Source organism: Salmo trutta, chromosome 16 (assembly GCF_901001165.1).
Source record: "Salmo trutta chromosome 16, fSalTru1.1, whole genome shotgun sequence".
Taxonomy (NCBI): domain Eukaryota; kingdom Metazoa; phylum Chordata; class Actinopteri; order Salmoniformes; family Salmonidae; genus Salmo; species Salmo trutta.
Window position 1 is genome coordinate 14,243,448 of NC_042972.1, and position 27,514 is coordinate 14,270,961.

Below are 27,514 nucleotides of genomic sequence, written 5' to 3' on the forward strand. Positions count from 1 at the left end.
CGCTGGCCAGGAGGAAGTGGAGGAGGAAGCGGAGGACACGGCGGTAGAGAACGACACATCCACCACGTTTTCTGCTGCCAGCGTGCTGTCAGGGGATGGAGAGGCCGCTGACCACTTCCTTTCGGGCTCGGCCTACCCCCAGCTCCTGGACGCCGACTCAGAGCTGGACTACCAGTATGACTCGTCCGACACCTTCCTGCCGGTGAGTTGGAAATTCGTCCGAAGCTTCCACGGCCACCGTGCTTCCAGTTCTTAACTGGACACAGCTCTAGAATCCCAGAGAATCCCCCAGAATCACAGCTCTTCCCTTATCCCATTGCTTTTCCTCACCGTGTTTTGCTTTCGTTGGCGTTGTTGACATGGTTGACGTTGCTTTTGGAAATCGATCCGAAAAAATAGCTGCGAGAGCAAAAGCTGGAGCAGTTGTCTTTTGGTTAATGTTTTGATCCGTTTTATTATTTGATAGGCCATTTTAACAGTAGTATTATTAGAAGCTTAGGACCTCATTAATATGTATAACAGCCAATCGGTTATGGGTTGATGAGAGAAACAGAAAATTGCGATACCTTGTGTTGGTTGGAGTGTGTCGTTGTGAATGTGTACGTGTATTTATCTAACAGTGCTGTGTGTGTAGGGGGACGAGGGCTCCTATGTGAGGTGGGGCTCGTCTGCTTGCCCCTGTGTGGAGAAGGTCCAGAGTTCTCATCTGTTACCAGTCCAAGTGGCGAGGAAGATCACACTACTCGCCAGAAACCTCCACCTGTTCCAGGTAGCACACACCACCTGGGTGTTCCAGGTAACACATGCGCTCAGTCACACACCACCTGGGTGTTCCAGGTAACACATGCGCTCAGTCACACACCACCTGGGTGTTCCAGGTAACACATGCGCTCAGTCACACACCACCTGGGTGTTCCAGGTAACACATGCGCTCAGTCACACACCACCTGGGTGTTCCAGGTAACACATGCGCTCAGTCACACACCACCTGGGTGTTCCAGGTAACACATGCGCTCAGTCACACACCACCTGGGTGTTCCAGGTAACACATGCACTCAGTCACACACCACCTGGGTGTCTACACTGTGGTCGAGGACAACTGCAGGATTCAGGAACTAGAAAGAAAAACAATGCATTTGATTCTGTGGTAACCTGGTCCAATGTGTGTGTGCAGGACACAGACCTGGACTACGAGTGTGTGTTGGTGATCGAGGGGCAGACGGTGGTGGTAGACGCCTATGTGGAAATGGATGAGACTAACCCGTCTCTCTTTGACATCACCTGTCAGCTGCACCAGGTCAGACTATCACATCCAACTCACTGACAGTTTCTGTGGAAACTTTAGTACTCAATTCAAGTGTCTGTGAAAACTTTAACAACTCTACTTCTCGCCGCAGTATTCCTACTCCGCTCCAGTGGATGAGTACAACGCCATGGTGTATGTAAAGAGGCGGGACACCTTCCACGTGGACAGCTCTCATGACCTGTACGGTGAGTCCCAGACCCACAGTGCTGGGGAACAGCTGCAGCCAGCCCAGACAGCTGTGTTGTTGCTCTTGTTTTTCTTTTAAGCTTCTGTATCAGACATATGGCATATTGTCCCAAGAGACTGTTCTCACCGCTTCAGTTTTCACACCATTCCCCAACGACACGGATAGCACAAGTGTGATTTGTTTACATGCAGAGCATTCTGTTTTCTATGAGCTTCTCTATCTCGCTCCCTCAATGACTGTATTATCCTGTTGGGGCTAGGGGGCAGTATTTGCACGGCCGGATAAAAAAAGTACCCGATTTAAACTGGTTACTACTCTTGCCCAGAAACAAGAATATGCATATAATTAGTAGATTTGGATAGAAAACACCCTAAAGTTTCTAAAACTGTTTGAATGGTGTCTGTGAGTATAACAGAACTCATATGAAGATTCTATACAGGAAGTGCCCTGTCTGACAATTTGCTTTCCTTCTGTTGCATCTCTATCGAAAATACAGCATTTCTGCTGTAACGTGACATTTTCTAAGGCTTCCATTGGCTTTCAGAAGGCGCCAGAAAGTGGAATGATGTCTCCTGTCTATGGGCGAAGAACAGCAGGAGATTTTGTGAGTGGTCAGGCTGGGGACAGTGACACTGGAGATGCGCATTCATGAGAATTCTCAATTTTTTTCTTTCAGCCTTTGAATGAATACAACGGTTGGAATATTATCGCTATTTTACGAGAAAAATAGCATTAAAAATTGATTTTAAACAGCGTTTGACATGTTTCGAAGTACGGTAATGGAATATTTTTAATTTTTTTGTCACAAAATGCGCTCGCGCGTCACCCTTCGGATAGTGACCTGAACGCACGAACAAAACGGAGCTATTTGAATATAACTATGGATTATTTGGAACCAAAACAACATTTGTTGTTGAAGTAGAAGTCCTGGGAGTGCATTCTGACGAAGAACAGCAAAGGTAATCCAATTTTTCTAATAGTAATTCTGAGTTTAGGTTGTCCCAAACTTGGTGGGTGTCAAATTAGCTAGCCGTGATGGCCGGGCTATGTACTCAGAATATTGCAAAATGTGCTTTCGCCGGAAAGCTATTTTAAAATCTGACACCGCGATTGCATAAAGGAGTTCTGTATCTATAATTCTTAAAATAATTGTTATGTATATTGTGAACATTTATAGTGAGTAATTTAGTAAATTCACCAGAAGTGTTCGGTGGGAATGCTAGTTCTGAACATCACATGCTAATGTAAAAAGATGTTTTTTTATATAAATATGAACTTGATTGAACAAAACATGCATGTATTGTATAACATAATGTCCTAGGAGTGTCATCTGATGAAGATCATCAAAGGTTAGTGCTGCATTTAGCTGTGGTTTTGGTTTTTGTGACATATATGCTTGCTTTGAAAATGGCTCTGTGATTATTTTTGGCAGGGTACTCTCCTGACATAATCTAATGTTTTGCTTTCGCTGTAAAGCCTCTTTGAAATCGGACAATGTGGTTAGATTAACGAGAGTCTTGTCTTTAAAATGGTGTAAAATAGTCATATGTTTGAGAAATTGAAGTTATAGCATTTTTGAGGTATTTGTATTTCGCGCCACGCAATTCCACTGGCTGTTGACTCGCCCAGACAGGTTATCTCTCTCTCAATGACTGTATTATCTCTCTCTCAATGACTGTATTATCTCTCTCTCAATAACTGTATTATCTCTCTCCCTCAATGACTGTATTATCTCTCTCCCTCAATGACTGTATTATCTCTCTCCCTCAATGACTGTATTATCTCTCTCTCTCTCTCAATGACTGTATTATCTCTCTCTCTCTCAATGACTGTATCATCTCTCTCTCTCAATGACTGTATCCTCTCTCTCTCTCAATGACTGTATCATCTCTCTCTCTCAATGACTGTATCTCTCTCTCTCTCTCTCTCTCTCTCTCAATGACTGTATCATCTCTCTCTCTCTCTCTCTCTCAATGACTGTATCATCTCTCTCTCTCTCTCTCTCTCAATGACTGTATCATCTCTCTCTCTCTCTCTCTATAATGACTGTCATCTCTCTCTCTCTCTCTCTCAATGACTGTATCATCTCTCTCTCTCAATGACTGTATCATCTCTCTCTCTCTCTCTCAATGACTGTCATCTCTCTCTCTCTCTCTCTCAATGACTGTCATCTCTCTCTCTCAATGACTGTATCATCTCTCTCTCTCTCTCAATGACTGTATCATCTCTCTCTCTCTCTCTCTCTCTCTCTCTCTCTCTCTCTCAATGACTGTATCATCTCTCTCTCTCTCTCTCTCTCTCTCTCTCTCTCTCTCAATGACTGTATCATCTCTCTCTCTCTCTCTCTCTCTCTCTCTCAATGATGTATTATCTATCTCTCTCTCTCTCTCTCTCTCTCTCTCAATGACTGTATTATCTCTCTCTCTCTTTCTATGACTTATCTCTCTCTCTCTCTCTCTCTCAATGACTGTATTATCTCTCTCTCTCTCTCTCTCTCTCTCTCTCTCTCTCTCTCTCTCTCTCTCTCTCTCAATGACTGTTATCTCTCTCTCTCTCTCAATGACTATTATTCTCTCTCTCTCTCTCTCTCTCTCTCTCTCTCAATGACTATTATTCTCTCTCTCTCTCTCTCTCTCAATGACTGTATTATCTCTCTGTCTCTCTCTCTCAATGACTGTATTATCTCTCTCTCTCTCTCTCTCTCTCAATGACTGTGTTATCTCTCTCTCTCTCTCTCTCAATGACTGTATTATCTCTCTCTCTCTCTCTCTCTCTCTCAATGACTGTTATCTCTCTCTCTCTCTCTCAATGACTGTATTATCTCTCTCTCTCTCTCTCTCTCAATGACTGTTCTCTCTCTCTCTCTCAATGACTGTATTCTCTCTCTCTCTCTCTCACGCTCTCTCACAATGACTGTATTATTGCTGTCTCTCAATGACTGTTATCTCTATGACTGTATCATCTCTTGCTATCTCTCTCTGTTAATACAGTCATTAAAAGATAGTTATCTCTCTCAATGACTGTATTATCTCTCTTTTTTAATGACTGTTCTCTCTCACTTTCTGACTGTTAACTCTGTGTTTTAATGAATGTATTCTCTCTCAATGACAGTTCTCTCTCTCAATGACTGTATTATCTCTCTCTCAATGACTGTATTATCTCTCTTTTAGTGAATGTATTCTCTCTCTCTCTCTCTCTCTCTCTCTCTCTCTCTCTCTCTCTCTCAATGACGGTATTATCTCATTCTCTCTCACACTCTCTCTCTCAATGACTGTATTATCTCTCTCTCTCTCAATGACTGTTGTCGTGTCTTTGGCATCATTAAAACTGAAGACGTATTTATCAAATAACTCTGTAATTATTATTACGCGATTAAACCGATTAATCGTGTAACTAATTAACTAGGAAGTCGGGGCACCAAGGAAAATATTCAGATTACAAAGTTATAATTTTCCTAATATAACTTTGATATTTTAATATCTGATCAATTAGTCTTCGAATTAATGAATTATTATTTACCCCACGTTATTCTCATTCCAAACTTCGTAAATTGTTGGTTATCTGCACAAACCCAGTCTTCACTATGAGTCATCCATACATCAATTGTCTTAAAATAATTTATTTACTTACTAAGTAATTCACAGAAATGCATAACAAACAGTAGATATGTTTACAAGGAAATGATAGGAGAATGTGCCCTAGTGGGCTAAACCGGCATGGTGGCTTCTTAGACAAAAGGGGAGTGGGGGTCAGCGGAGAAGGCACTACAGAGTTGATAATTATAGCAATTGCAATGCTAATCCTTTGCACATGAACGCTCACTCATTCGGGAATAATTGCAATCAATATATATATTTACGCTCTGTGTGTCGTCGGGATCTCTGTTGAAAAGTTTGTTTCTGTTGGAGAGTCTGTCCGCCCTCTCTCTCTGTCGTGGTTAGAATGGATAGTTCAGAGTAACGTTCATTCATGTCGTTATAGAATAGCTGTTTCGGCGGTTGTCGGTCTTTGCGTTCAATGATACCGAATTCCTAGCTGCAGACTAGTAATTAATATCAGACTTGTTCTTATTCTGTCGGTATCGATAGTCTAAGAGTTTAACCACATGGTATGGTTAAAAGTTCATCAAGAGAAATGCATGGTCTCAAACCTTGGCCCACTCGTTATCGAGGTAAGCTGGTCTCCTCTCAAACCTTGGCCCTCTCGTTATCGAGGTAAGCTGGTCTGGTGATAGAAAACCAAGGTGGAGGTTTTATTTGGAAGAGCAGAAAAGGGCCTATCCCATGACGCCAGACCATAACTGTGCTCATGGGCGGTCCTCTGATTTAGTTAAACTCCAAAGGGAATTGGAGTTTCCTTCATTAAACAGTCCAAAATCACATTACACAATTTCACAAACAGTTCCATCCCCACTCATTTATTTTATACAACAATTAGATGTACGCCTCATAGCTGAGGCTATTGTATAAACAGCGTTATGGTAATGTTGCCGTATTGTCTCTCATGAGTTTAACAAAATTGTACCAAACGGACCAGTTCGTAGCTGGATTCTTCACCGATCTTTTATACCTTCTCCAGAACATAAATACTGTTCGGACCTCCAGTTCTGTGAGGTGGAAGAAATTCCTTTGTCCTCTCTATGAAACTCACTCTCTCTCTATACTGTGGCCATGAGGAGAGGATCTCCTCATAGGAATTTACGACCTCTCTTACAGAGCCTGGTGAAAGGGTATAGAGAGGGAGAGGGGGATGGTGCTCGCTGTACCCAAAGAGGGCAATGTCATGACACTGTATTATCTCATTCTCTCTCTCTCTCAATGACTTATCTCTCTCTATGACTGTATTATCTCTCGCTATCTCTCTCTCTGTTAACTCTCTCTTTTAATGATGGTATTTTCTCTCTCTCTCTCTATGACTGTTATCTCTCTTTTAATGACTGTTCTCGCTCACTCTGACTGTTAACTCTCTATTTTAATGAATGTATTGTCTCTCTGACTGTATTATCTCTCTCTCTTTGACTGTATTAACTTTCTCTTTCTCTGACTGTTCTCTCTCTGACTGTTCTCTCTCTCTCTCTCTCTCTAAATGACTATTATTGTCGCTTAATGTTTAACTCTACACTCATTCAACATACTGTAAACTCTAAGTCACGCTATCTCTCTCACAGTCTCTATAACTCTCTCTTCCTGTCCCTTCTAGTGACTCTGTACAACTGTTCGGTGGGTCGTTCTGACTGTAGCCGGTGTCACACGGCGGACCAGAAGTATGGCTGTGTGTGGTGTGGAGGGGACCAGTCCACCTGTCTGTATGGAGACTCCTGCAGCGAGCCCATTGAACAGACCTGCCCCGCCCCCGTCATCCATGCCGTGAGTACCGTGCCCCCCCCCCCATCAAGAACTCTATCATTGTATTAACGCACAACACTTTTTAACACTTGACATAGTGTCATAATGACATAAGTGTGACTGCAATTCTCTTAGTTGATGTTCACTACAATATTTATGGCTTAACTTAATGGAATGAACCAGAGTCATTTATAGAGATATAACTCTGGAATGACTATTGTAGTCTTATTGTGTGTTTTATACTTTTGTGTTAGATTGAGCCCCTGTCTGGACTGGTGGAGGGGGGAACTGTGCTGACCATCTCAGGGTCCAACCTGGGCCAGAAGGCTGAGGACATCCTGCACTCTGTCACTGTGGCTGGGGTTTCCTGCTCTGTCATCCCCCACCTCTACGAGGTCTCCTCCAGGTATGGACTGTGAAAGGGAAAGGGGAATACCTAGTCAGTTGTACAACTGAAATGTGTTTTCTGCATTTAACCCAACCCCTCTGAATCAGAGAGGTGCAGGGGGCTGCCTTAATCTACACCCATGTCTTCTCCACCCGGGGAACAGTGGGTTAACTGGCTTGATCAGGGGCAGAACAACAAACTCTTACCTTGTCAGCTCGGGGATTCCATCTAGCAACCTTTCGGTTACTAGTCCAACGCTCTAACCACTAGACTACCTGGCGCCATGGTGTGTGTCTGTGTGTTAGGTGGGGGAGGGGGTCGACGTGTGTGATTACTATGATTCATAATTATCCTATATCTGTGTTTGTGTGTCCTCTGTAGGATTGTGTGTAAGACCAAAGCCAGTGGGGGAGAGAAGACGGGCCAAGTATCAGTAGAAGTGAGCGGGGGAGAGTTTGGCCTCTCCAGCCAGAGGTTCAGCTACCAGGATCCGTTTGTGATGGAGGTGTCCCCCCAGAGGGGTCCCAAGGCGGGGGGCACGTCCCTGACCATCACTGGGAGGAACCTGCTCACGGGACACCCCTCTGACATCACTGTCACCGTGGGAGGAGTGCGATGTGTCATGTGAGTGATTATGAAAGTCACTCATGAACACACATAAAGAGGGAGACAGATACATGATCCTGTTCACTGTGCTGTACTTCTGTTCTCTACTACTCTCACTCTTCTCTCCTCCTCCCTTCTCTTCTCTCCTCCCCCCTCCTCTCCTCCCCACCCCTCCTCTCCTCTCCCCCCCCTCTTCTCTCCTCCCCACCCCTCCCCCTCCTCTTCTCTCCTCTCCTCCCCCCTCCTCTCCTCTCCCCCCCCTCCTCTCCTCCCCCCCTCCTCTCCTCTCCCCCCTCTCCTCTCCCCCCCCCTCCTCTCCTCCCCCCCTCCCCCCTCCTCTCCTCTCTCCCCCTCTCCTCCCCTTTCCCCCCCTCTCCTCTCCTCCCCAGTGTATCAGAGGCCCAGGATGACAGTGTGGTGTGTGTGACGGGCAGCAGCAACAGGACGGGTGATCACCGTGTGACACTTCACTATGGCAACAGCCAGCGCCACCTTCACCATTCAGCCTACCGCTTTACCCCCAACCCCAACATCACCCAGGCCGCGCCCGCCAAGAGCTTCCTCAGGTGTGTGTGTGTCACTTGAAGTGAACTGAAGTTGGTTTACGTGAACTTCGCTTAAGGGAACGTCTTGATAAAAATGATGTAAAGTTGAGTGGACTTGACCCCACTGGGCTGAAACACTCGAGTGGACACTCAATATGGCCGCAAGTCTGACCATCACAGAACATTAACTTGAATGGGAATAACCATTCTAGTAGTTATATATCTACATTCATGCTGAAACATTGTCCTCCTTATCTCTGTGTGTAGCGGTGTCTGTCTGGTCCATCTAAGAGTCCCTGGCCCCACTCATACATACAAATGGTACACTGAGTGAACAAAACATTAAGAACTGCTCTTTCCTTGACATAGACTGACCAGGTGAATCCAGGTGAAAGCTGTGATCCCTTATTGATGTCACCTGTTAAATCCACTACAATCAGTGTAGATGAAGGGAGGACACAGGTTAAAGAAGGATTTTTAAGCCTAAATTCAGTGTCCCTGGCCCACTCATACAGGTGTTGTGACACATCTCCTCCCTCTCTGTGTGTGTAAAGGTGGGTGTCTGCTCTTTGTGTTAGGCCACAACCTTTTTGTTCTAGTAATTGTATTTCTATGGGTTTGTGACATTTCCTCCCCTCTCTGTGTATAGCGGTGGCCGTCTGATCTTCGTGTCGGGTCACAACCTGGATGTGGTACAGCAACCTAACATGTTGGTCACTGTGTTCCCCTGGGAGTCCATCCCCCAGAGGAGAAGGAGGAGGAGGAGTGGAGGAGAAAGGGAGCATGAGATGGAGGACAAGGTGCTGTGGAGGCATCGCAGGATCGTACCGGAGCCCAACTGCCCTGGGGACCCAGTCTGCTCTATCGTACAGGTGTGTGGTGAGGCAAGGAGACTGGGTGGTGGGGGAAGGAGACTGGGTGGTGGGGGAAGGAGACTGGGTGGTGGGGGAAGGAGACTGGGTGGTGGGGGAAGGAGACTGGGTGTGGTGGGGAAGGGGACTGGGTGGTGGGGGAGGAGACTGGGTGGTGGGGGAGGAGACTGGGTGTGTGGGGGAGGATGATGGGAGGAGACTGGGTGGTGGGGGAGGAGACTGGGTGGTGGGGGAAGGAGACTGGGTGTGGTGGGGAAGGGGACTGGGTGGTGGGGGAGGAGACTGGGTGGTGGGGGAGGAGACTGGGTGGTGGGGGAGGAGACTGGGTGGTGGGGGGAGGGGGACTGGGTGGTGGGGGGAGGAGACTGGGTGGTGGGGGAAGGAGACTGGGTGGTGGGGGGAGGAGACTGGGTGGTGGGGGAAGGGGACTGGGTGGTGGGGGAAGGAGACTGGGTGGTGGGGGAGGAGACTGGGTGTGGGGGAAGGGGACTGGGTGGTGGGGGAGGAGACTGGGTGTGGTGGGGAAGGGGACGGGGGTGGGGGGGGAGGAGACTGGGTGTGGTGGGGAAGGGGACTGGGTGGTGGGGGAGGAGACTGGGTGTGGTGGGGAAGGGGACTGGGTGGTGGGGGGAGGAGACTGGGTGGTGGGGGAGGAGACTGGGTGTGGTGGGGAAGGGGACTGGGTGGTGGGGGAGGAGACTGGGTGTGGTGGGGAAGGGGACTGGGTGTGGTGGGGAAGGGGACTGGGTGGTGGGGGAGGAGACTGGGTGGTGGGGGAGGAGACTGGGTGGTGGGGGAGGAGACTGGGTGGTGGGGGGAGGAGACTGGGTGGGGGGGGGAAGGGGACTGGGTGGTGGGGGAAGGAGACTGGGTGGTGGGGGAAGGAGACTGGGTGGTGGGGGAAGGGGACTGGGTGGTGGGGGAAGGGGACTGGGTGGTGGGGGAAGGAGACTGGGTGGTGGGGAAGGAGACTGGGTGGTGGGGGAAGGGGACTGGGTGGTGGGGGAAGGGGACTGGGTGGTGGGGGGAGGAGACTGGGTGGTGGGGGAAGGGGACTGGGTGGTGGGGGGAGGAGACTGGGTGGTGGGGGAAGGAGACTGGGTGGTGGGGGAAGGGGACTGGGTGGTGGGGGAAGGGGACTGGGTGGTGGGGGGAGGAGACTGGGTGGTGGGGGAAGGGGACTGGGTGTGGTGGGGAAGGAGACTGGGTGGTGGGGGAAGGAGACTGGGTGGTGGGGGAAGGGGACTGGGTGGTGGGGGAAGGGGACTGGGTGGTGGGGGGAGGAGACTGGGTGGTGGGGGGAGGAGACTGGGTGGTGGGGGAAGGAGACTGGGTGGTGGGGGGAGGAGACTGGGTGGTGGGGGGAGGAGACTGGGTGGTGGGGGGAGGAGACTGGGTGGTGGGGGGAGGAGACTGGGTGGTGGGGGAAGGAGACTGGGTGGTGGGGGAAGGGGACTGGGTGGTGGGGGAAGGGGACTGGGTGGTGGGGGAAGGGGACTGGGTGGTGGGTGAAGGAGACTGGGTGGTGGGGGAAGGGGACTGGGTGTGGTGGGGGAAGGGGACTTTTTTTAAATATTTTTTTATTTCACCTTTATTTAACCAGGTAGGCCAGTTGAGAACAAGTTCTCATTTACAACTGCGACCTGGCCAAGATAAAGCAAAGCAGTGCGACAAAAACAACACAGAGTTACACATGGGATAAACAAAAGTACAGTCAATAACAACAGAAAAATCTATATACAGTGTGTGGAAGGAGGTAAGGCAATAAATAGGCCATAGTAGCGAAGAGATTATAATTTAGCAGATTAACACTGGAGTGATAGATGAGCAGATGATGATGTGCAAGTACAAATACTGGTGTGCAAAAGAGCAAAAAAAGTCATTAAAAACAATATGGGGATGAGGTAGGTAGTTGGATGGGCTATTTACAGATGGGCTGTGTAAAGCTGCAGCGATCGGTGAGCTGTTCAGATAGCTGTTTCTTAAAGTTAGTGAGGGAGATATAAGTCTCCAACTTCAGCAATTTATGCAATTCGTTCCAGTCATTGGCAGCAGAGAACTGGAAGGAAAGGCGGCCAAAGGAGGTGTTGGCTTTGGGGACGACCAGTGAAATATACCTGCTGGAGCGCGAGCTACGGGTGGGTGTTGTTATGATGACCAGTGAGTTGAGAAGGTGGAGCTTTACCTAGCAAAGTCTTATAGATGACCTGGAGCCAGTGGGTCTGGTGACGAATATGTAGCGAGGGCCAGCTGACGAGAGCATACAGGTTGCAGTGGTGGGTAGTATATGGGACTTTGGAAACAATACGGATGGCACTGTTATAGACTGAATCCAGTTTGCTGAGTAGAGTGTTGGAGGCTATTTTGTAAATGATCTAGGATCGGTAGGATAGTCAGTTTTACAAGGGTATGTTTGGCAGCGTGAGTGAAGGAGGCTTTGTTGCGAAATAGGAAGTCAATTCTAGATTTCATTTTGGTTTGGAGATGCTTAATATGAGTCTGGAAGGAGAGTTTACAGTCTGGCCAGACACCTAGGTATTTGTAGTTGTCCACATATTCTAAGTCAGAACCGTCCAGGGTAGTGATGCTAGTCGGGCGGGAGGGTGTGGGCAGCGATCGGTTGAAGAGCATGCATTTAGTTTTACTAGCGTTTAAGGGCATTGAAGCTTGTTTGGAGGTTTGTTAACACGGTGTCCAAAGAAGGGCCAGATGTATACAGAAAGGTGTCGTCTGCGTAGAGGTGGATCAAGGAATCACCCGCAGCAAGAGCGACATCATTGATGTATACAGAGAAAAGAGTCGGCCTGAGAATTGAACCATGTGGTACCCCCATAGAGACTGCCAGAGGTCCGGGCAACAGGCCCTCCGATTTGACACACTGAACTCTATCTGAGAAGTAGTTAGTGAAGCAGGCGAGGCAGTCATTAGAGAAACCAAGGCTGTTGAGTCTGCCGATAAGAATGTGGTGATTGACAGTCGAAAGCCTTGGCCAGGTCAATGAAGACGGCTGCACAGTACTGTCTTTTATCGATGGCGGTTATGATATTGTTTAGGACCTTGAGCTTGGCTGAGGTGCACCCGTGACCAGCGCGGAAACTGGATTGCACAGCGGAGAAGGTACGGTGGGATTCGAAAAAGTCAGTGATCTGTTTCTTAACTTGGCTTTCGAAGACTTGGAAAGGCAGGGCAGGATAGATATAGGTCTGTAACAGTTTGGGTCTAGTGTCACCTCCTTTGAAGAGGGGGATGACCGCGGCAGCTTTCCAATTTTTAGGAATCTCGGACGATACGAAAGAGAGGTTGAACAGACTAGTAGTTTCTGCCCTGCTGCCCTCATTCTTGGGATATTTAAAAGTGCTTTGTGACAACTGCTGATGTAAAAAGTGCTTTATAAATGCATTTGATTGAGGGATTGATTTACCCCTCCCCCTCTTCTCTATCTCCCTCCACCAGTACATGGAGCGTTGCGAGGTCAACTCGTCCAGTCTGATCCTGTGCCGGAGCCCGGCAGTGGAGCCCTCTGTGTGGGGCTCGCAGGTGGACGTGGCCTTCCTCCTGGACAACCTGCGCTTCCCGTTTGGTGCCGTCAGCCCCCAGGGGGCCTTCAGCTATGAGCCTAACCCCGTGCTGCACCCGCTCAACCAGCAGGAGCCCCTCAAGCCCTACCGCTACAACCCAGGAAGCTTTATTCAGCTGGAGGTTAGCGTTAGCCGCTAGCTGCTACTCTCTCAACTTGTTAAATAAGCTGCTGGAGGTTAGCATTATCCGCTAGCTGCTACTCTCTCAACTTGTTAAATAAGCTGCTGGAGGTTAGCATTATCCACTAGCTGCTACTCTCTCAACTTTTAAATAAGCTGCTGGAGGTTAGCATTATACGCTAGCTGCTACTCTCGAAACTTGCTAAATAAGCTGCTGGAGGTTAGCATTATCCGCTAGCTGCTACTCTCTCAACTTGATAAAAAAGCTTCTGGAGGCTAGCCAGCTTCAGGCTAACAGCATGTTCAGTTGACAGCTGGAGGTTAGCATTACCCGCTAGCTACTTCTATAAAGCCAAGGCAAGGGGATAGAATGGAAATTATGTCTTATTTCTATATTTTATTGCAAGACTTTCCACTCAACTGGAAGACCTTGCAGCTGAAAGTTGCAGTCGCAAATAAAACGCTTTCATTCTATCCCCCTGTCTGTTTAGTGGAAGGCTAGACCCCCATGAAAGATAGACCTGCACGTTGGGGAAGTAGAGGAATGTTCCAAAGAAAAGGAATACAGACGTTTTGATTCCAGCATGATGCTCAATGTGGTAATATCTTCTCTCTCTTTCGCCCTCTTTTCATCTCATACTCCCCATCTTTCTATGTCTCTCTCCCCCCTCCCTAGGGTGAGAACTTGGACCTGGCCATCTCTAAAGAGGAGGTGGTGGTGTTGGTGGGGGAGGGGGTGTGTGCTGTGAAGACCCTGACCAGGAACCACCTGTACTGCGAGCCCCCACCCCAGCAGCCCTTCCCGGGACCCCCCAACAGTGGCAGGAAACGTGAGGGTGCCGACACGCTGCCCGAGTTCACCGTGAGTCCGCCTCTGCAGTTCTGTTCCTGTACGCACTGTCCCGAGGACAAACATACACATTACAGTACACAAGATAGATTAGAGCATTCATTCCAACACAATAGGGCTGTGTCTAAAAACATTATTAGTTGTCAAATCCTTGTTTCCTCCGTTTCTCACTTCTCTCTCAAGCCGCATTGGAGGAGAGGATCCAAGGTCCCTCCCTCGTACCTTGTCCTCCAATGCGCTTTGAGAGAGAGAGACATTGAGGAAAGAAAAATGGGAGGACTGAGTCGACAGTAAGGTTTTCTGATAAAAGCACAGTTGACACATCTCAGTAGTCTCAAATGGCTCCCTCACCCCATTTGAGGCTAATTAACCCTAACCCCAGCTTGTACAGTCTAGCGCCATAGCAGATTTGTCTGTGTGTGTTCCAGGTCCACATGGGCAACCTGAACTTCTCCCTGGGCACGGTGCAGTACGACATCCTCAGCCTGTCCACCTTCCCCCTGGAGGCCCAGGTAGGGGTGGGTGTGGGGGCCTCCATCCTAGCCCTCATTGTCCTCATCATAGTGCTCATCTACAGGTATGTGTGTGTGCACAGGTATTTGTTTACGTGAACCTTCTGTATCTTGGGATGTGAGTACAGTTCTAATGTGTTTTGTGTGTGTGTGTGTGTGTGTGTGTGTGTGTGTGTGTGTGTGTGTGTGTGTGTGTGTGTGTGTGTGTGTGTGTGTGTGTGTGTGTGTGTGCGCATGTTAACAGGAGGAAGAGTAAACAGGCTCTGAAGGACTACAAGAAGGTTCAGATCCAACTGGAGAACCTGGAGACCAGTGTGAGAGACCGCTGCAAGAAGGAGTTCACAGGTCAGACCCCAACACTAACTAATCCATAAAAATAGAATTACTAGAACCCACATCCCCATTCAAGGCAATGGCCATATTGAGGGTTCCCATAACTAGGAGGTACAAGCAGATGCATTATATTTCAATGCACCAACCTTCTCCCCCACAGGCAGAGTTCAAGGGATATAGAGAGAGACTGTGGTATATTGTGAGAGAAGTGACAAGAAAGAGTTGGGGATACTGCTGCGAGAAAGAGTTCCCAGTTCAGTCACACACCACAGCAGACAGTCTAAATAGAACAGTGGTTGGGCACTTCTGGTCCTGGAGGGCGGCAGTGTACAGGATTTTGTTCCAGCCCAGCACTAACACACCTGAATCTCTCCGAAAGAGACAGAGAAATGTGATATGAGGGAGGAAGAGACATGGGAAGAGACATTTCAATATATTACTAACCCCCCCAATAGGAGAGACATGGGAAGAGACATTTCAATATATTACTAACCCCCCCCAATAGGAGAGACATTTTAATATATTACTAACCCCCCCCCCCCCCAATAGGAGAGACATGGGAAGAGACATTTCAATATATTACTAACCCCCCAATAGGAGAGACATTTTAATATATTACTAACCCCCCAATAGGAGAGACATGGGAAGAGACATTTCAATATATTACTACCCCCCCAATAGGAGAGACATGGGAAGAGACATTTCAATATATTACTAACCCCCCCAATAGGAGAGACATGGGAAGAGACATTTCAATATATTACTAACCCCCCCAATAGGAGAGACATTTTAATATATTACTAACCCCCCCAATAGGAGAGACATGGGAAGAGACATTTCAATATATTACTAACCCCCCAATAGGAGAGACATTTCAATATATTACTAACCCCCCCAATAGGAGAGACATGGGAAGAGACATTTCAATATATTACTAACCCCCCCAATAGGAGAGACATTTCAATATATTACTAACCCCCCCAATAGGAGAGACATTTTAATATATTACTAACCCCCCAATAGGAGAGACATTTTAATATATTACTACCCCCCCAATAGGAGAGACATGGGAAGAGACATTTCAATATATTACTAACCCCCCCAATAGGAGAGACATTTCAATATATTACTAACCCCCCCAATAGGAGAGACATTTTAATATATTACTACCCCCCCAATAGGAGAGACATGGGAAGAGACATTTCAATATATTACTAACCCCCCAATAGGAGAGACATTTTAATATATTACTAACCCCCCCAATAGGAGAGACATGGGAAGAGACATTTAAATATATTACTAACCCCCCCAATAGGAGAGTAGCAGGCTCTTTCTATTTTTCTCACCTATCCAATCCTTTCAGAACCCTGATAGAACTCTGCTAGGAAAAATAGAAAAACGAGATGCTTGAGAACCCCCTGTGTGTTTATTTATCCTTGACGCGGATGGATCCATTTTGTTTTTGAACTTTTTTAATAAAATGATCTCATCATATAATCCCTGTGCGTATAAAATGTCTTCAAATTCCACTCAGTGGGCTTCTGACAATAACAAGTTTAATTTTGGCCCCACTCCTCGCCCAATGTCAACATTCATTGCTTTTGAAGCAATAACACAATTCTCATCTAGTTTCAACGTCAGCAGTCCATCGTTCAGTTGGACTATAATAAACTTTATTGTCCAGACCAAAGTGTGGAAACCTGGCTCTACAATAACATTGACAACATTAAAAACCATGAGTCGAGCACCCTGAGGGATGTTTCTCATGGTTGTGGGGGGAGTGTGTGCCCCTTTCTGTCCAATGAGGTAACTTCTGGACAATATATCTGTTCATTTAGCTGACCCTTTAGCTTAAAATCCAAAAGTTCTGTATAGCCTTTTTAAGGGGCCTCTTTTCTCCACTGACTTTCACTTGGCTGGTGGTGACTGTGAGTGGACACACACAGACACTCTCTAACACACACATTATTTTTTTTAAATTGTTTTTAGTTGTATTGTTTGTATATCGTTTTATTTAAAATGTGTGTGACTGTCCTTGTGTATCAGTGCTTTGTTACTTGTCATGTTTAGTTTATTGGACCACAGAAAGTAGCTGCTCTTGTAACTATTCCTGTTTTATTTATTGTTGTATTTATTCCTCCTCTTATTATCTTTCTATTATTTTTCTATTTTTCTCTCTGCATTGTTGGGAACACCTGTTGTTTACTAAGCATGCGACAAATACATTTTTATTTGATTTTATGCTTCTGCAAAAGCTAATGGGGATCCAAATAAACAAAACAAATAAAAGTCAGACCTTTTTTGATTGGCACATGTTCCGAGCAAGGTCACACCCCCTTGTATGGGACACTTTTAAATGTATTATTAGAGGCTATACAATACAATACTCATCATTAAAACAAAAGCGGTTTAGGTTAAAAGAGATTAGACTAATAAAGGAAATAGAAGAAGTAACAGTGTAGGTAGATGGTAATGGAAACTGAACTGGAGAGGCACAACATAGAGGAAAAACAAAAGGAATTGGAGGTATTTATTCAAGAACAATGAAGTATAATGTATTACAAAAATAAAGCAAATTGGATGGAAAATTGTGAATCTTCAACATAGAAATGCTACCAAAAAGAATTTACATAAACTCGTTACAAATGGAGTCAATCATGATTCACCAAATTATATTTTGAAAGAGGAAGCAAAATATTTTAAGCTCCTCCATTTACACTGAATGATGTTAAGTGGAGTATTTCTTTCATAATAATAATAATAATAATAATGTAAAATGTAACAAATTTACAGAAAGACCTATGTGAAGGCCAACTTACAGAAGAGGAACTTTTTTTTTAGGCAATTAAATATTTTCAGTCTGGAACAACACCAGGGCTTGATGATATACCAGTAGAGAGATTTCAGACCTTTTTTTGATGTACTCAGTCTTATGCAAATGGTAGCGTTTCAGGTACTCAACAAGAAGGTCTGATTTCATTACTACTAAAACAGGATCCAGGTGGTAAGTTTAAGGATCCAGTCCATTTAAAAAAAACTGGAGGCCTTTTACACTTCAAGGTTGTGATGTGAAAATCCTGCCGAAATGCATAGCACATAGAATAAACAAGGTTTTACCAGATATTGTTCATCCTGATCAGACAGGTTTTTTACATGGACGATATATTGGCGATAATATACGAGAATTACTTGAAACAATTGAACACTATGAAACATCAAAGATACCAGGCCTGGTCTTTATAGCAGATTTTGAAAAGGCGTTAAAATACTACTAGAATTTATATATAAATGCCTTCATTACTTTCATTTCGGTAAATCTCTTATACAATGGTTTAAGTTATGTACAGCAACCCCAGATGTAAAATAGTAAATAATTGTTACTTCTCAGAAAGTATTGAGCTTTTAAGAGGAGTAAAACAAGGCTGTCCGTTGTCTCCATATCTATTTATTATGGCCATTGAAATGCTTGCTATTAAAATTAGATCCAACAAGAACATCAAGGGGTTAGAAATCCAGGGGATAAAAACAAAAGTGTCAATGTATGCCAATGATTCAAGTTTTCTTAAGTCCGCAATCTGGATCCCTACACAGTCTCATTGAAGATCTTGATAACTTTTCTAGCCTCTCTGGACTAAAAACTAATTATGACAAGTGTACCATATTACGTATTGGATCATTAAAAAAAGTGTTTACACTATGTTGTAGTTTACCAATTAAAATGGGCGGATGGTGAAGTTAGACAAACTTGGTATTCACATCTCAAAAAATATAAATGAACTTACCACAATCAATTTCAATAGAATGTTTGCAAAAATAGATAAGATTCTATTCTAAATAGATAAATACTTCTCTTTTTATGGAAAAATCACATTGATTAAGTCTTTGGTCTTATCACAGTTTTATATTATTATATTATGAATATAAAGGGAGGATTTATGTCACAATGCAGCTATGGAAAATATATGGGAATGTCTGCTCAATCCAATCTTACAACCAACTGTTTGCAGCACTACCACAAAAATGGAGGAGGCAGGGGGAAAAGGGAGCAGGTAGAGAACTTGTTTGCCTGACATATATTAAAGATACAAACTGGCTGAAAGGAACTGGCATAAATAGAAAAATATACCAGTTTCATTTGAGGAAAAAATTTTGACAGCTGCGCCATACAGGTTGCAATATAAATGGGAAGAGATTTTCGATGTACCGATTCCATGTCACATGGTTTATGAACTGGTACAAAAAACACTTGATTCAACACTTAGTGTTTCAATTTAAATTATTATACACAATTCTTGCCACCAACAGAATGGTGGCAATATATATTTATGGGGCATACAACAATCTCAGCTCTGTAGATTTGCTGCGAAGAGACAGAATCACTAGATCATTTATACTGTTATTGCCCCTATGTAGCTTGTTTCTGGTTGCAGGTTGTTTTTTTTTTAAATTTATTTTTATTTTGTAATTTAGCAGACGCTCTTATCCAGAGCGACTTACAGTAGTGAATGCATACATTTCATACCATGCATTTTTTTTTTTGTACTGGCCCCCCGTGGGAATCGAACCCACAACCCTGGCGTTGCACACACCATGCTCTACCAACTGAGCCACAGGGAAGACAAGGTTCAGGAATGGTTAAAAAATCACAACATTAACTTAAAATGAACCTTACATATAGCAGTGTTGGTCGATTTGGAAAGCCATAGTCAGTCAATAAATAATGTAATAATAGTCGTAGGAAAATGTTTCATGTGGATTCTATACTATTAGAAAGGTTCAACATGTTTGTAAAACATCACAGCACAATTGAAAAATACATGACACATGGAAACCAAATGAGGGTGGTCTATGATGATAGGTGGGATGGGCTGAGAGTGGCTGAGGGTTGGGATTTTATTTTTTATTTATTTTATTCTTTATTTAACCTTTTATTTAACTAGGCAAGTCAGTTAAGAACATTCTTATTTTCAATGACGGCCTAGGAACTGTGGGTTAACTGCCTTGTTCAGGGGCAGAACGACAGCATTAATGAGCTTATGTTTGGTAATGTATTATGTGATTATATATAAAAGTACCATGAATGTAAAATGTATATGTAAAATGTAGCACAAAAGCTGTAAAAAACCAACAAGATATGTGTCCTCTGAATAGGGGGGTGGGTTAATAAAAAAATAAGTTACACCCCCTTAACCTTTGAACTCCTGACCCTGCTCCCCTAGACCTGATGACGGAGATGATGGACATGTCCAGTGACCTGGTGGGCTCGGGCATCCCCTTCCTGGACTACCGGCGCTACGCCGAGCGGATCTTCTTCCCGGGCCACCGCGAGTCGCCCCTGCGGAGGGATCTGGATGTGCAGGAGAGTCGGCGGGCCACAGTGGAGCAGGGCCTTGTGCAGCTCTCTAACCTGCTCAACAGCAAACTCTTCCTCACTAAGGTAGGGGGGCAGTGATGACGATTGGCGAAAGAACCGATTCTTACTATGTTATTGGACTCTTGATAGTCTAAAACAAACTTGTTTTAGACTAAGTTTTTTTAAGGAAAGCAGGCAAGGTATGAATGCATTGAAGAATATTGGTAGCTGACCTCACCTGGCAATACTAAACATGTATTTTTTATTTATTTAACCTTTATTTAACTAGGCAAGTCAGTTAAGAACAAATTCTTATTTACAATGACGGCCTACCCCGGCCAAACACGGACGACACTGGGCCAATTGTGCGCCGCCCCATGGGACTCCCAATCACGGGCGGATGTGATCCAGCCTGGAATCGAACCAGGGACTGTAGTGACGCCTATTGCACTGAGATGCAGGCCTTAGACCGCTGCGCCACTCGGGAGGGTTCGAACCATAGAATCCATAGAAAAGGCCTCCCAAGTCAATGATGGCAAAATGGGTGGACTGGTGTACCCATAGGAGCAAAGCAGGAAGTAAAAGCAGGAAACGTACCCATCAATCTGTGCTGTGATTTGTTGAGTCAACTCAACTGACATTACAAAAAATACATTGCATTGCATGAGCCACATTAGTTAGCATCATATTGTACCATGGCAATCCAGCATCAGATCTCATCACAATACCAGTTAGCCATTGCGAATGCACCCATGAGTTTACCAGTCAAATTACCAGGATTAGAGGTTCCAAGCCCATTCTATGGATTATATTTCTATGGTTTTGAAACTGTGTAGCGGTAGCCTATAATAGACACAGGTATAATTTTATAACAAGGGGGATTCCTCAATACGTTTTTTGTTTGTTACTGAAATTACAGAGGGGAACCATCCTCTTCACTACACCAGCCTCCCCTGGTTGAAATTTAATGGAGGGGAGCCATCCTCTTCACTACACCAGCCTCCCCTGGTTGAAATATAATGGAGGGGAGCCACCCTCTTCACTACACCAGCCTCCCCTGGTTGAAATATAATGGAGGGGAACCATCCTTTTCACTACACCAGCCTCCCCTGGTTGAAATATAATGGAGGGGAACCATCCTCTTCACTACACCAGCCTCCCCTGGTTGAAATATAATGGAGGGGAGCCATCCTCTTCACTACACCAGCCTCCCCTGGTTGAAATATAATGGAGGGGAGCCATCCTCTTCACTACACCAGCCTCCCCTGGTTGAAATATAATGGAGGGGAGCCATCCTCTTCACTACACCAGCCTCCCCTGGTTGAAATATAATGGAGGGGAACCATCCTCTTCACTACACCAGCCTCCCCTGGTTGAAATATAATGGAGGGGAGCCATCCTCTTCACTACACCAGCCTCCCCTGGTTGAAATATTATGGGAGAGATATTTAGCTGTTCATTTTTTTTCTCTCACTCTGTTGTTCCTCTTCCACCTCGGTACCAGTTCATCCATACTCTAGAGAGCCAGCGGACGTTCTCGCCAAGGGACCGGGCCTACGTGGCCTCTCTCCTGACGGTAGCGCTGCATGGTAAACTGGAGTACTTCACAGACATCCTCAAGACACTGCTCAATGACCTGGTGGAGCAGTACGTGGTCAAGAACCCTAAACTCATGCTGCGGAGGTAAGATGGGAAGGGATGGAGAGGGTGTGGGGGGGTGTAGGTCAGGGTGTGTGTGTGTAGGTCAGGGTGTGTGTGTGTAGGTCAGGGTATGTGTGTGTAGGTCAGGGTGTGTGTGTGTGTGTGTGTAGGTCAGGGTGTGTGGGGGGGTGCAGGTCAGGGTGTGTGTGGGGGGGGTGCAGGTCAGGGTGTGTGTGTGGGGGGGGTGTAGGTCAGGGTGTGTGTGTAGGGGGGGTGGAGCAGTACGTGGTCAAGAACCCTAAACTCATGCTGCGGAGGTAAGATGGGAAGGGATGGAGAGTGTGTGGGGGGGTGTAAGTCAGGGTGTGTGTGTGTAGGTCAGGGTGTGTGTGTGTAGGTCAGGGTGTGTGGGGGGGTGCAGGTCAGGGTGTGTGTGTGGGGGGGGGCGCAGGTCAGGGTGTGTGTGTGGGGGGGTGCAGGTCAGGGTGTGTGTGTGGGGGGGTGCAGGTCAGGGTGTGGGGGGGGTGTAGGTCAGGGTGTGTGTGGGGGGGTGTAGGTCAGGGTGTGTGGGGGGGTGTGTGTGGGGGGGTGTGTGTGGGGGGGTGTAGGTCAGGGTGTGTGTAGGGGGGGTGCAGGTCAGGGTGTGTGTGGGGGGGTGTAGGTCAGGGTGTGTGTAGGGGGGGTGCAGGTCAGGGTGTGTGTGGGGGGGTGTAGGTCAGGGTGTGTGGGGGGGTGTAGGTCAGGGTGTGTGTGGGGGGGTGTAGGTCAGGGTGTGTGGGGGGGGTGTAGGTCAGGGTGTGTGGGGGGGGTGTAGGTCAGGGTGTGTAGGGGGGGTGTAGGTCAGGGTGTGTGTGGGGGGGTGTAGGTCAGGGTGTGTGGGGGGGTGTAGGTCAGGGTGTGTGTGTGTGGGGGGGTGTGTGGGGGGGTGCAGGTCAGGGTGTGTGGGGGGGGTGCAGGTCAGGGTGTGTGTGTGGGGGGGGTGCAGGTCAGGGTGTGTGTGTGGGGGGGGTGCAGGTCAGGGTGTGTAGGAGAGACAATATGTGTAAGTGATTTTTTTGCTTTACAGAACGGAGACAGTGGTGGAGAAGTTGCTGACCAACTGGATGTCCATCAGCCTCTATGCTTTCCTCAGGGTGAGTCGGTCCACAGGAATTACTTCCACACAGAGGAGGAAACGATTAGTCTGGCTGACACCAATCTCAGTCTTCCTGACTTCAGAGTCTGGAAAGGTTCCTTGATGTTGATGGCACGAAATGTCGGTTAATGAAAAGGGCTGTTCTCTTTTTACTGATTTGGTTCTCCTCTGTGTGTTTCTCACTCCAACACCCACATGTACAACCACAAACTGACCGCACCGCACCCCTTCTAATACAACTGTTAGACTTTCACATCCAAACAAAGTGAGGTCCAAACCTCTAAGGACAGAAAAAAGCGTTTAAGAGAACCAATCAAAGCTCTACCCCTTTCTGTGCGAATATTGCATTTCTAGTATTCTTATCCAGAGCAGTATGTCACAGCTCTCCCTCGCTGTGTCAGGACCGAGTACATCCTGGAAGTGATCACTGTTTAGCACATGGCTTTCACCTGTTCAGTAATGACTTCAAGGAAGGAAGGATGCACTTTCAAAGAATTCCGACTAGCCCTAGGCTTTATTCCAGGGTTGTAAATCTTGGCTATGTTGTCCATGCCAGTTTTATGCAGACTTGTCTATCTATATCTTACCTGGGTCAAAATGGCTACTAGCATTAGCATTCATTAGCAGGCGAAATGGAGGAATATATTTTTAGCATGTTGGTAAATGTCATGTCTCCTCGTCTTTCCCAGGACAATGATTGTTAGCATGATGCTAATTGTTTACCGGATTGGTTATAATGATGCTAACTGTTTACATACATTTGTTAGTATTATGCTAACTGTTTACCTGATTTGTTAGCATTATGCTGACTGTTTACCTGATTTGTTAGCATTATACTGACTGTTTACCTGATTTGTTAGCATTATACTGACTGTTTACCTGATTTGTTAGCATTATACTGACTGTTTACCTGATTTGTTAGCATTATACTGACTGTTTACCTGATTTGTTAGCATTATACTGACTGTTTACCTGATTTGTTAGCATTATACTGACTGTTTACCTGATTTGTTAGCATTATACTGACTGTTTACCTGATTTGTTAGCATTCTGCTGACTGTTTACCTGATTTGTTAGCATTATGCTGACTGTTTACCTGTTTCGCTAGCATGATGCTAACTGTTGTTGTCTCCCCCTCTCTCCAGGACTCTGCAGGCGAGTCTCTCTATATGTTGTTCAGAGCTATCAAGCACCAGGTGGACAAGGGGCCGGTGGACGCTGTGACGGGCAAGGCCAAATACACGCTCAATGACAACCGTCTGCTCCGAGAGGATGTTGAGTACAAGACCCTGGTGAGGATACACTCACTCATACGGACACACAAAGACAAACACACACTCACTCATACGGACACACAAAGACAAACACATTCAGACGTACACACACACGTTCAGACACAACTCATACACATTCTTTTTTACGTTTGAGTCATTTAGCAGACGCTCTTATCCAGAGCGACTTACAGTTAGTGCATTTATCTTAAGATGGCTAGGTGAGACAACCACATATCTCAGTCATAGTGCGTACATTTTTCCTCAATTCCTACAGTAGTTATCAGCTAAGTCAGAGCTGGTAAGGGGGGAAAAGTCCAGTGTTGGTTCACAAGAGGGACTCAGTCTAACCACACACAAAAACTCCCTTTTTTATCTTCAGTGACAAACCAGAGATAAATAGATCTAAAGACCATCCAGGAATGTGTGTTTAGTGAGTGATTGAAAGCTCATCCCCCCCTACCCCAGACCCTGAACGTGTTGATGCAGGGCGGGGGGGTGAATGAGATGCAGCTGCTTCCTTCCAAGGTGCTGGATATAGACACCATCACCCAGGTGAAGGAGAAACTCCTGGACCAGGTCTACAAGGGTACCTCCTTCTCCCACCGGCCACACACAGACTCTCTGGACCTGGGTGAGGAACACACACACACACACACACACACACACACACACTCTCTCTCTCTGGACCTGGGTGAGGAACACACACACACACACACACACAGACTCTCTGGACCTGGGTGAGGAGCACACACACACACACAGACTCTCTGGACCTGGGTGAGGAACACGCACACACACACACACACACACACACACACACACACACACACACACACTCTCTCTGGACCTGGGTGAGGAACACACACACACACACACACACAGACTCTCTGGACCTGGGTGAGGAACACACACACACACACACACACACACACACACACACACACACACACACACACACACTCTCTCTGGACCTGGGTGAGGAACACACACACACACACACAGACTCTCTGGACCTGGGTGAGGAACACACACACACACACACACACACACACACACACACACACACACACACACACTCTCTGGACCTGGGTGAGGAGCACACAAACACACACACACGCGCACACACACACACACACACACACACACACACACACACACACACACACACAGACTCTCTGGACCTGGGTGAGGAACACACACACACACACACAGACTCTCTGGACCTGGGTGAGGAACACACACACAGGAAGATGCAGAGTTGTGGACTCGAGTCAGATGACTTGGACTCGAGTCGGACTCGAGTCACAAATTTGATGACTCGAGACTCGACTTGATAGAAAATAAAATGACTTGACTTGGACTTGACGCCTCAAGACCTGGTACTCGACTTTGACTTGAAGCTGATGACTTGAAATTATCTGACCAGGTTTTGTAATGTTTTGTCACTCATTTTGTGGCACAGAGTCTACGTGGATTACTCTACACGCAACCAGAGACAGGTGCCACAGCATCGCCCTTGTAAAAAAAACACACAAAAAAACATGCAAGTTGCAACAGATAGGTTAGTGAAACGCACACTCTGCACTCTGATTGGACCAGCAAACTGTCAATCAACACAGGTCAGGTGAGCTAGCAAACAGATTGCTGATTTGCTGTACAGCTATTGGATCGGGTGAAGCTCAAACTTCAAATTGTAGGGAGAGAGGATTGCCATAATAAATAAATATGCAGCTACAAAAATTGTTTGGCGATCAATACTATTAACTGTTTACTTTGCAAGCTCACCAGCAATGGGGCAACAATTACTTGCATAGGCCTTAAAGGTCTTTTGGTATGTAATAATTACTTGAAATGTAGAATTAACTTAAGCTAGCATTTGGAATTTGTTGTTAAAATGAATTATAAGCCAACTATGGGAAGATGCTCTCCAAACTCCCACCAGTGGAGATTGCTTTTTTCTCTTGTTCAAATGTTTGCTTTTGCTAAATACACAGGCCCTATGTGGTAAATCTATATTCCATTTAATACTCAAATAATTGCTAGCGTTTCATCATTTCATCCCCGTACCTCTTGCAACATGAGGACATTTCTGTTTCATGTCTAATAGGCCTACGATACATTTTAATTTAGCCAACCATTTCTTACCCTGCTCTGAGTGGGCGCGATGTTTAAAGCACACATGAACGTTCGCAAGACTCATGAGGTAGAAGTTCTGTTTATTTAATTCAATGTATGGTTTCCTTTGTTGATATTTCCCGTGTTCTGTCGGAGTTCCGTGTGTCTCTGTCATTTTGGTTGTGCGTAATAGGACCGCACGGCCTCAGTACACACAGTAGATCTCTTTGGAGTCAGAATAACAGAAAATAATGCGTGCTGAAAGAAATATCATTATAAATAATTATATGTGATTAAGCCGACTGTAGCAATGTGGAAATTGCCTTTTACATTGTAGAACCTGTTTACTGGTTGTATTTGCCAATTGCGTAATTCTATGGTCCTGGGGGCCAAGTGTTTATAATATTATAATAATAATGTTATTATGTAGGCTTACCTGTTTGAGCTCCTGTTAGACAGATTCCATGTGGTTTCACAAGGGGAGGCTGTACAGTCTTGCCCACTACCTGTGTCCATTCAGATAGGACTGGTTAATAAGCCTGGTACAGAGGACATTTCTTTTGGGCTATTTCCCATGTATATTTGGTATGATATGGTACATTCACCATTAGATCAAGACCTGTAAATGAACCTGCCTTGTGTCAGCGACATGGTTCATATTTTACAATTAGAGAAGACAAAATAATGAAAAGGGCTGTCTGGTAGCCTCAATAAATGGACAAAGATTGAGTTGAACAAGTTATTGCATGTATGGATTTAGTTTGTTACTTGACTTGAAAACTTGTCACTTGACTGGACTTGACTTGCTGTTAGAATGCACGACGTGGACTTGACTTGCTGTTAAAATGCACGACGTGGACGTGACTTGCTGTTAAAATGCACGACGTGGACGTGACTTGATGTTAAAATGCACGACGTGGACGTGACTTGCTGTTAAAATGCACGACGTGGACTTGACTTGATGTTAAAATGCACGACGTGGACGTGACTTGATGTTAAAATGCACGACGTGGACGTGACTTGCTGTTAAAATGCACGACGTGGACTTGACTTGCTGTTAAAATGCACGACGTGACTTGATGTTAAAATGCACGACGTGGACTTGACTTGCTGTTAAAATGCACGACGTGGACTTGACTTGCTGTTAAAATGCACGACGTGGACTTGACTTGATGTTAAAATGCACGACGTGGACTTGACTTGCTGTTAAAATGCACGACGTGGACTTGACTTGATGTTAAAATGCACGACGTGGACGTGACTTGCTGTTAAAATGCACGACGTGGACTTGACTTGATGTTAAAATGCACGACGTGGACGTGACTTGCTGTTAAAATGCACGACGTGGACGTGA

At 45.8% G+C, this 27,514-nt stretch overlaps 1 protein-coding gene across 1 annotated transcript in view; it reads left to right on the forward strand.

Annotated features, from left to right (window-relative positions):
• LOC115150137 (plexin-B1-like) overlaps positions 1 to 27,514 on the forward strand; it is a 188,380-nt gene that overhangs the window by 153,173 nt on the left and 7,693 nt on the right. Inside the window, 14 exon segments of the mRNA XM_029693098.1 lie at positions 6,693 to 6,815; positions 7,093 to 7,244; positions 7,608 to 7,850; positions 8,222 to 8,398; positions 9,027 to 9,249; positions 12,703 to 12,948; positions 13,624 to 13,809; positions 14,226 to 14,374; positions 14,554 to 14,654; positions 19,862 to 20,079; positions 21,500 to 21,678; positions 22,703 to 22,769; positions 23,917 to 24,063; positions 24,511 to 24,676. Of these exon segments, the coding sequence (XP_029548958.1) occupies positions 6,693 to 6,815; positions 7,093 to 7,244; positions 7,608 to 7,850; positions 8,222 to 8,398; positions 9,027 to 9,249; positions 12,703 to 12,948; positions 13,624 to 13,809; positions 14,226 to 14,374; positions 14,554 to 14,654; positions 19,862 to 20,079; positions 21,500 to 21,678; positions 22,703 to 22,769; positions 23,917 to 24,063; positions 24,511 to 24,676 (2,377 nt within the window).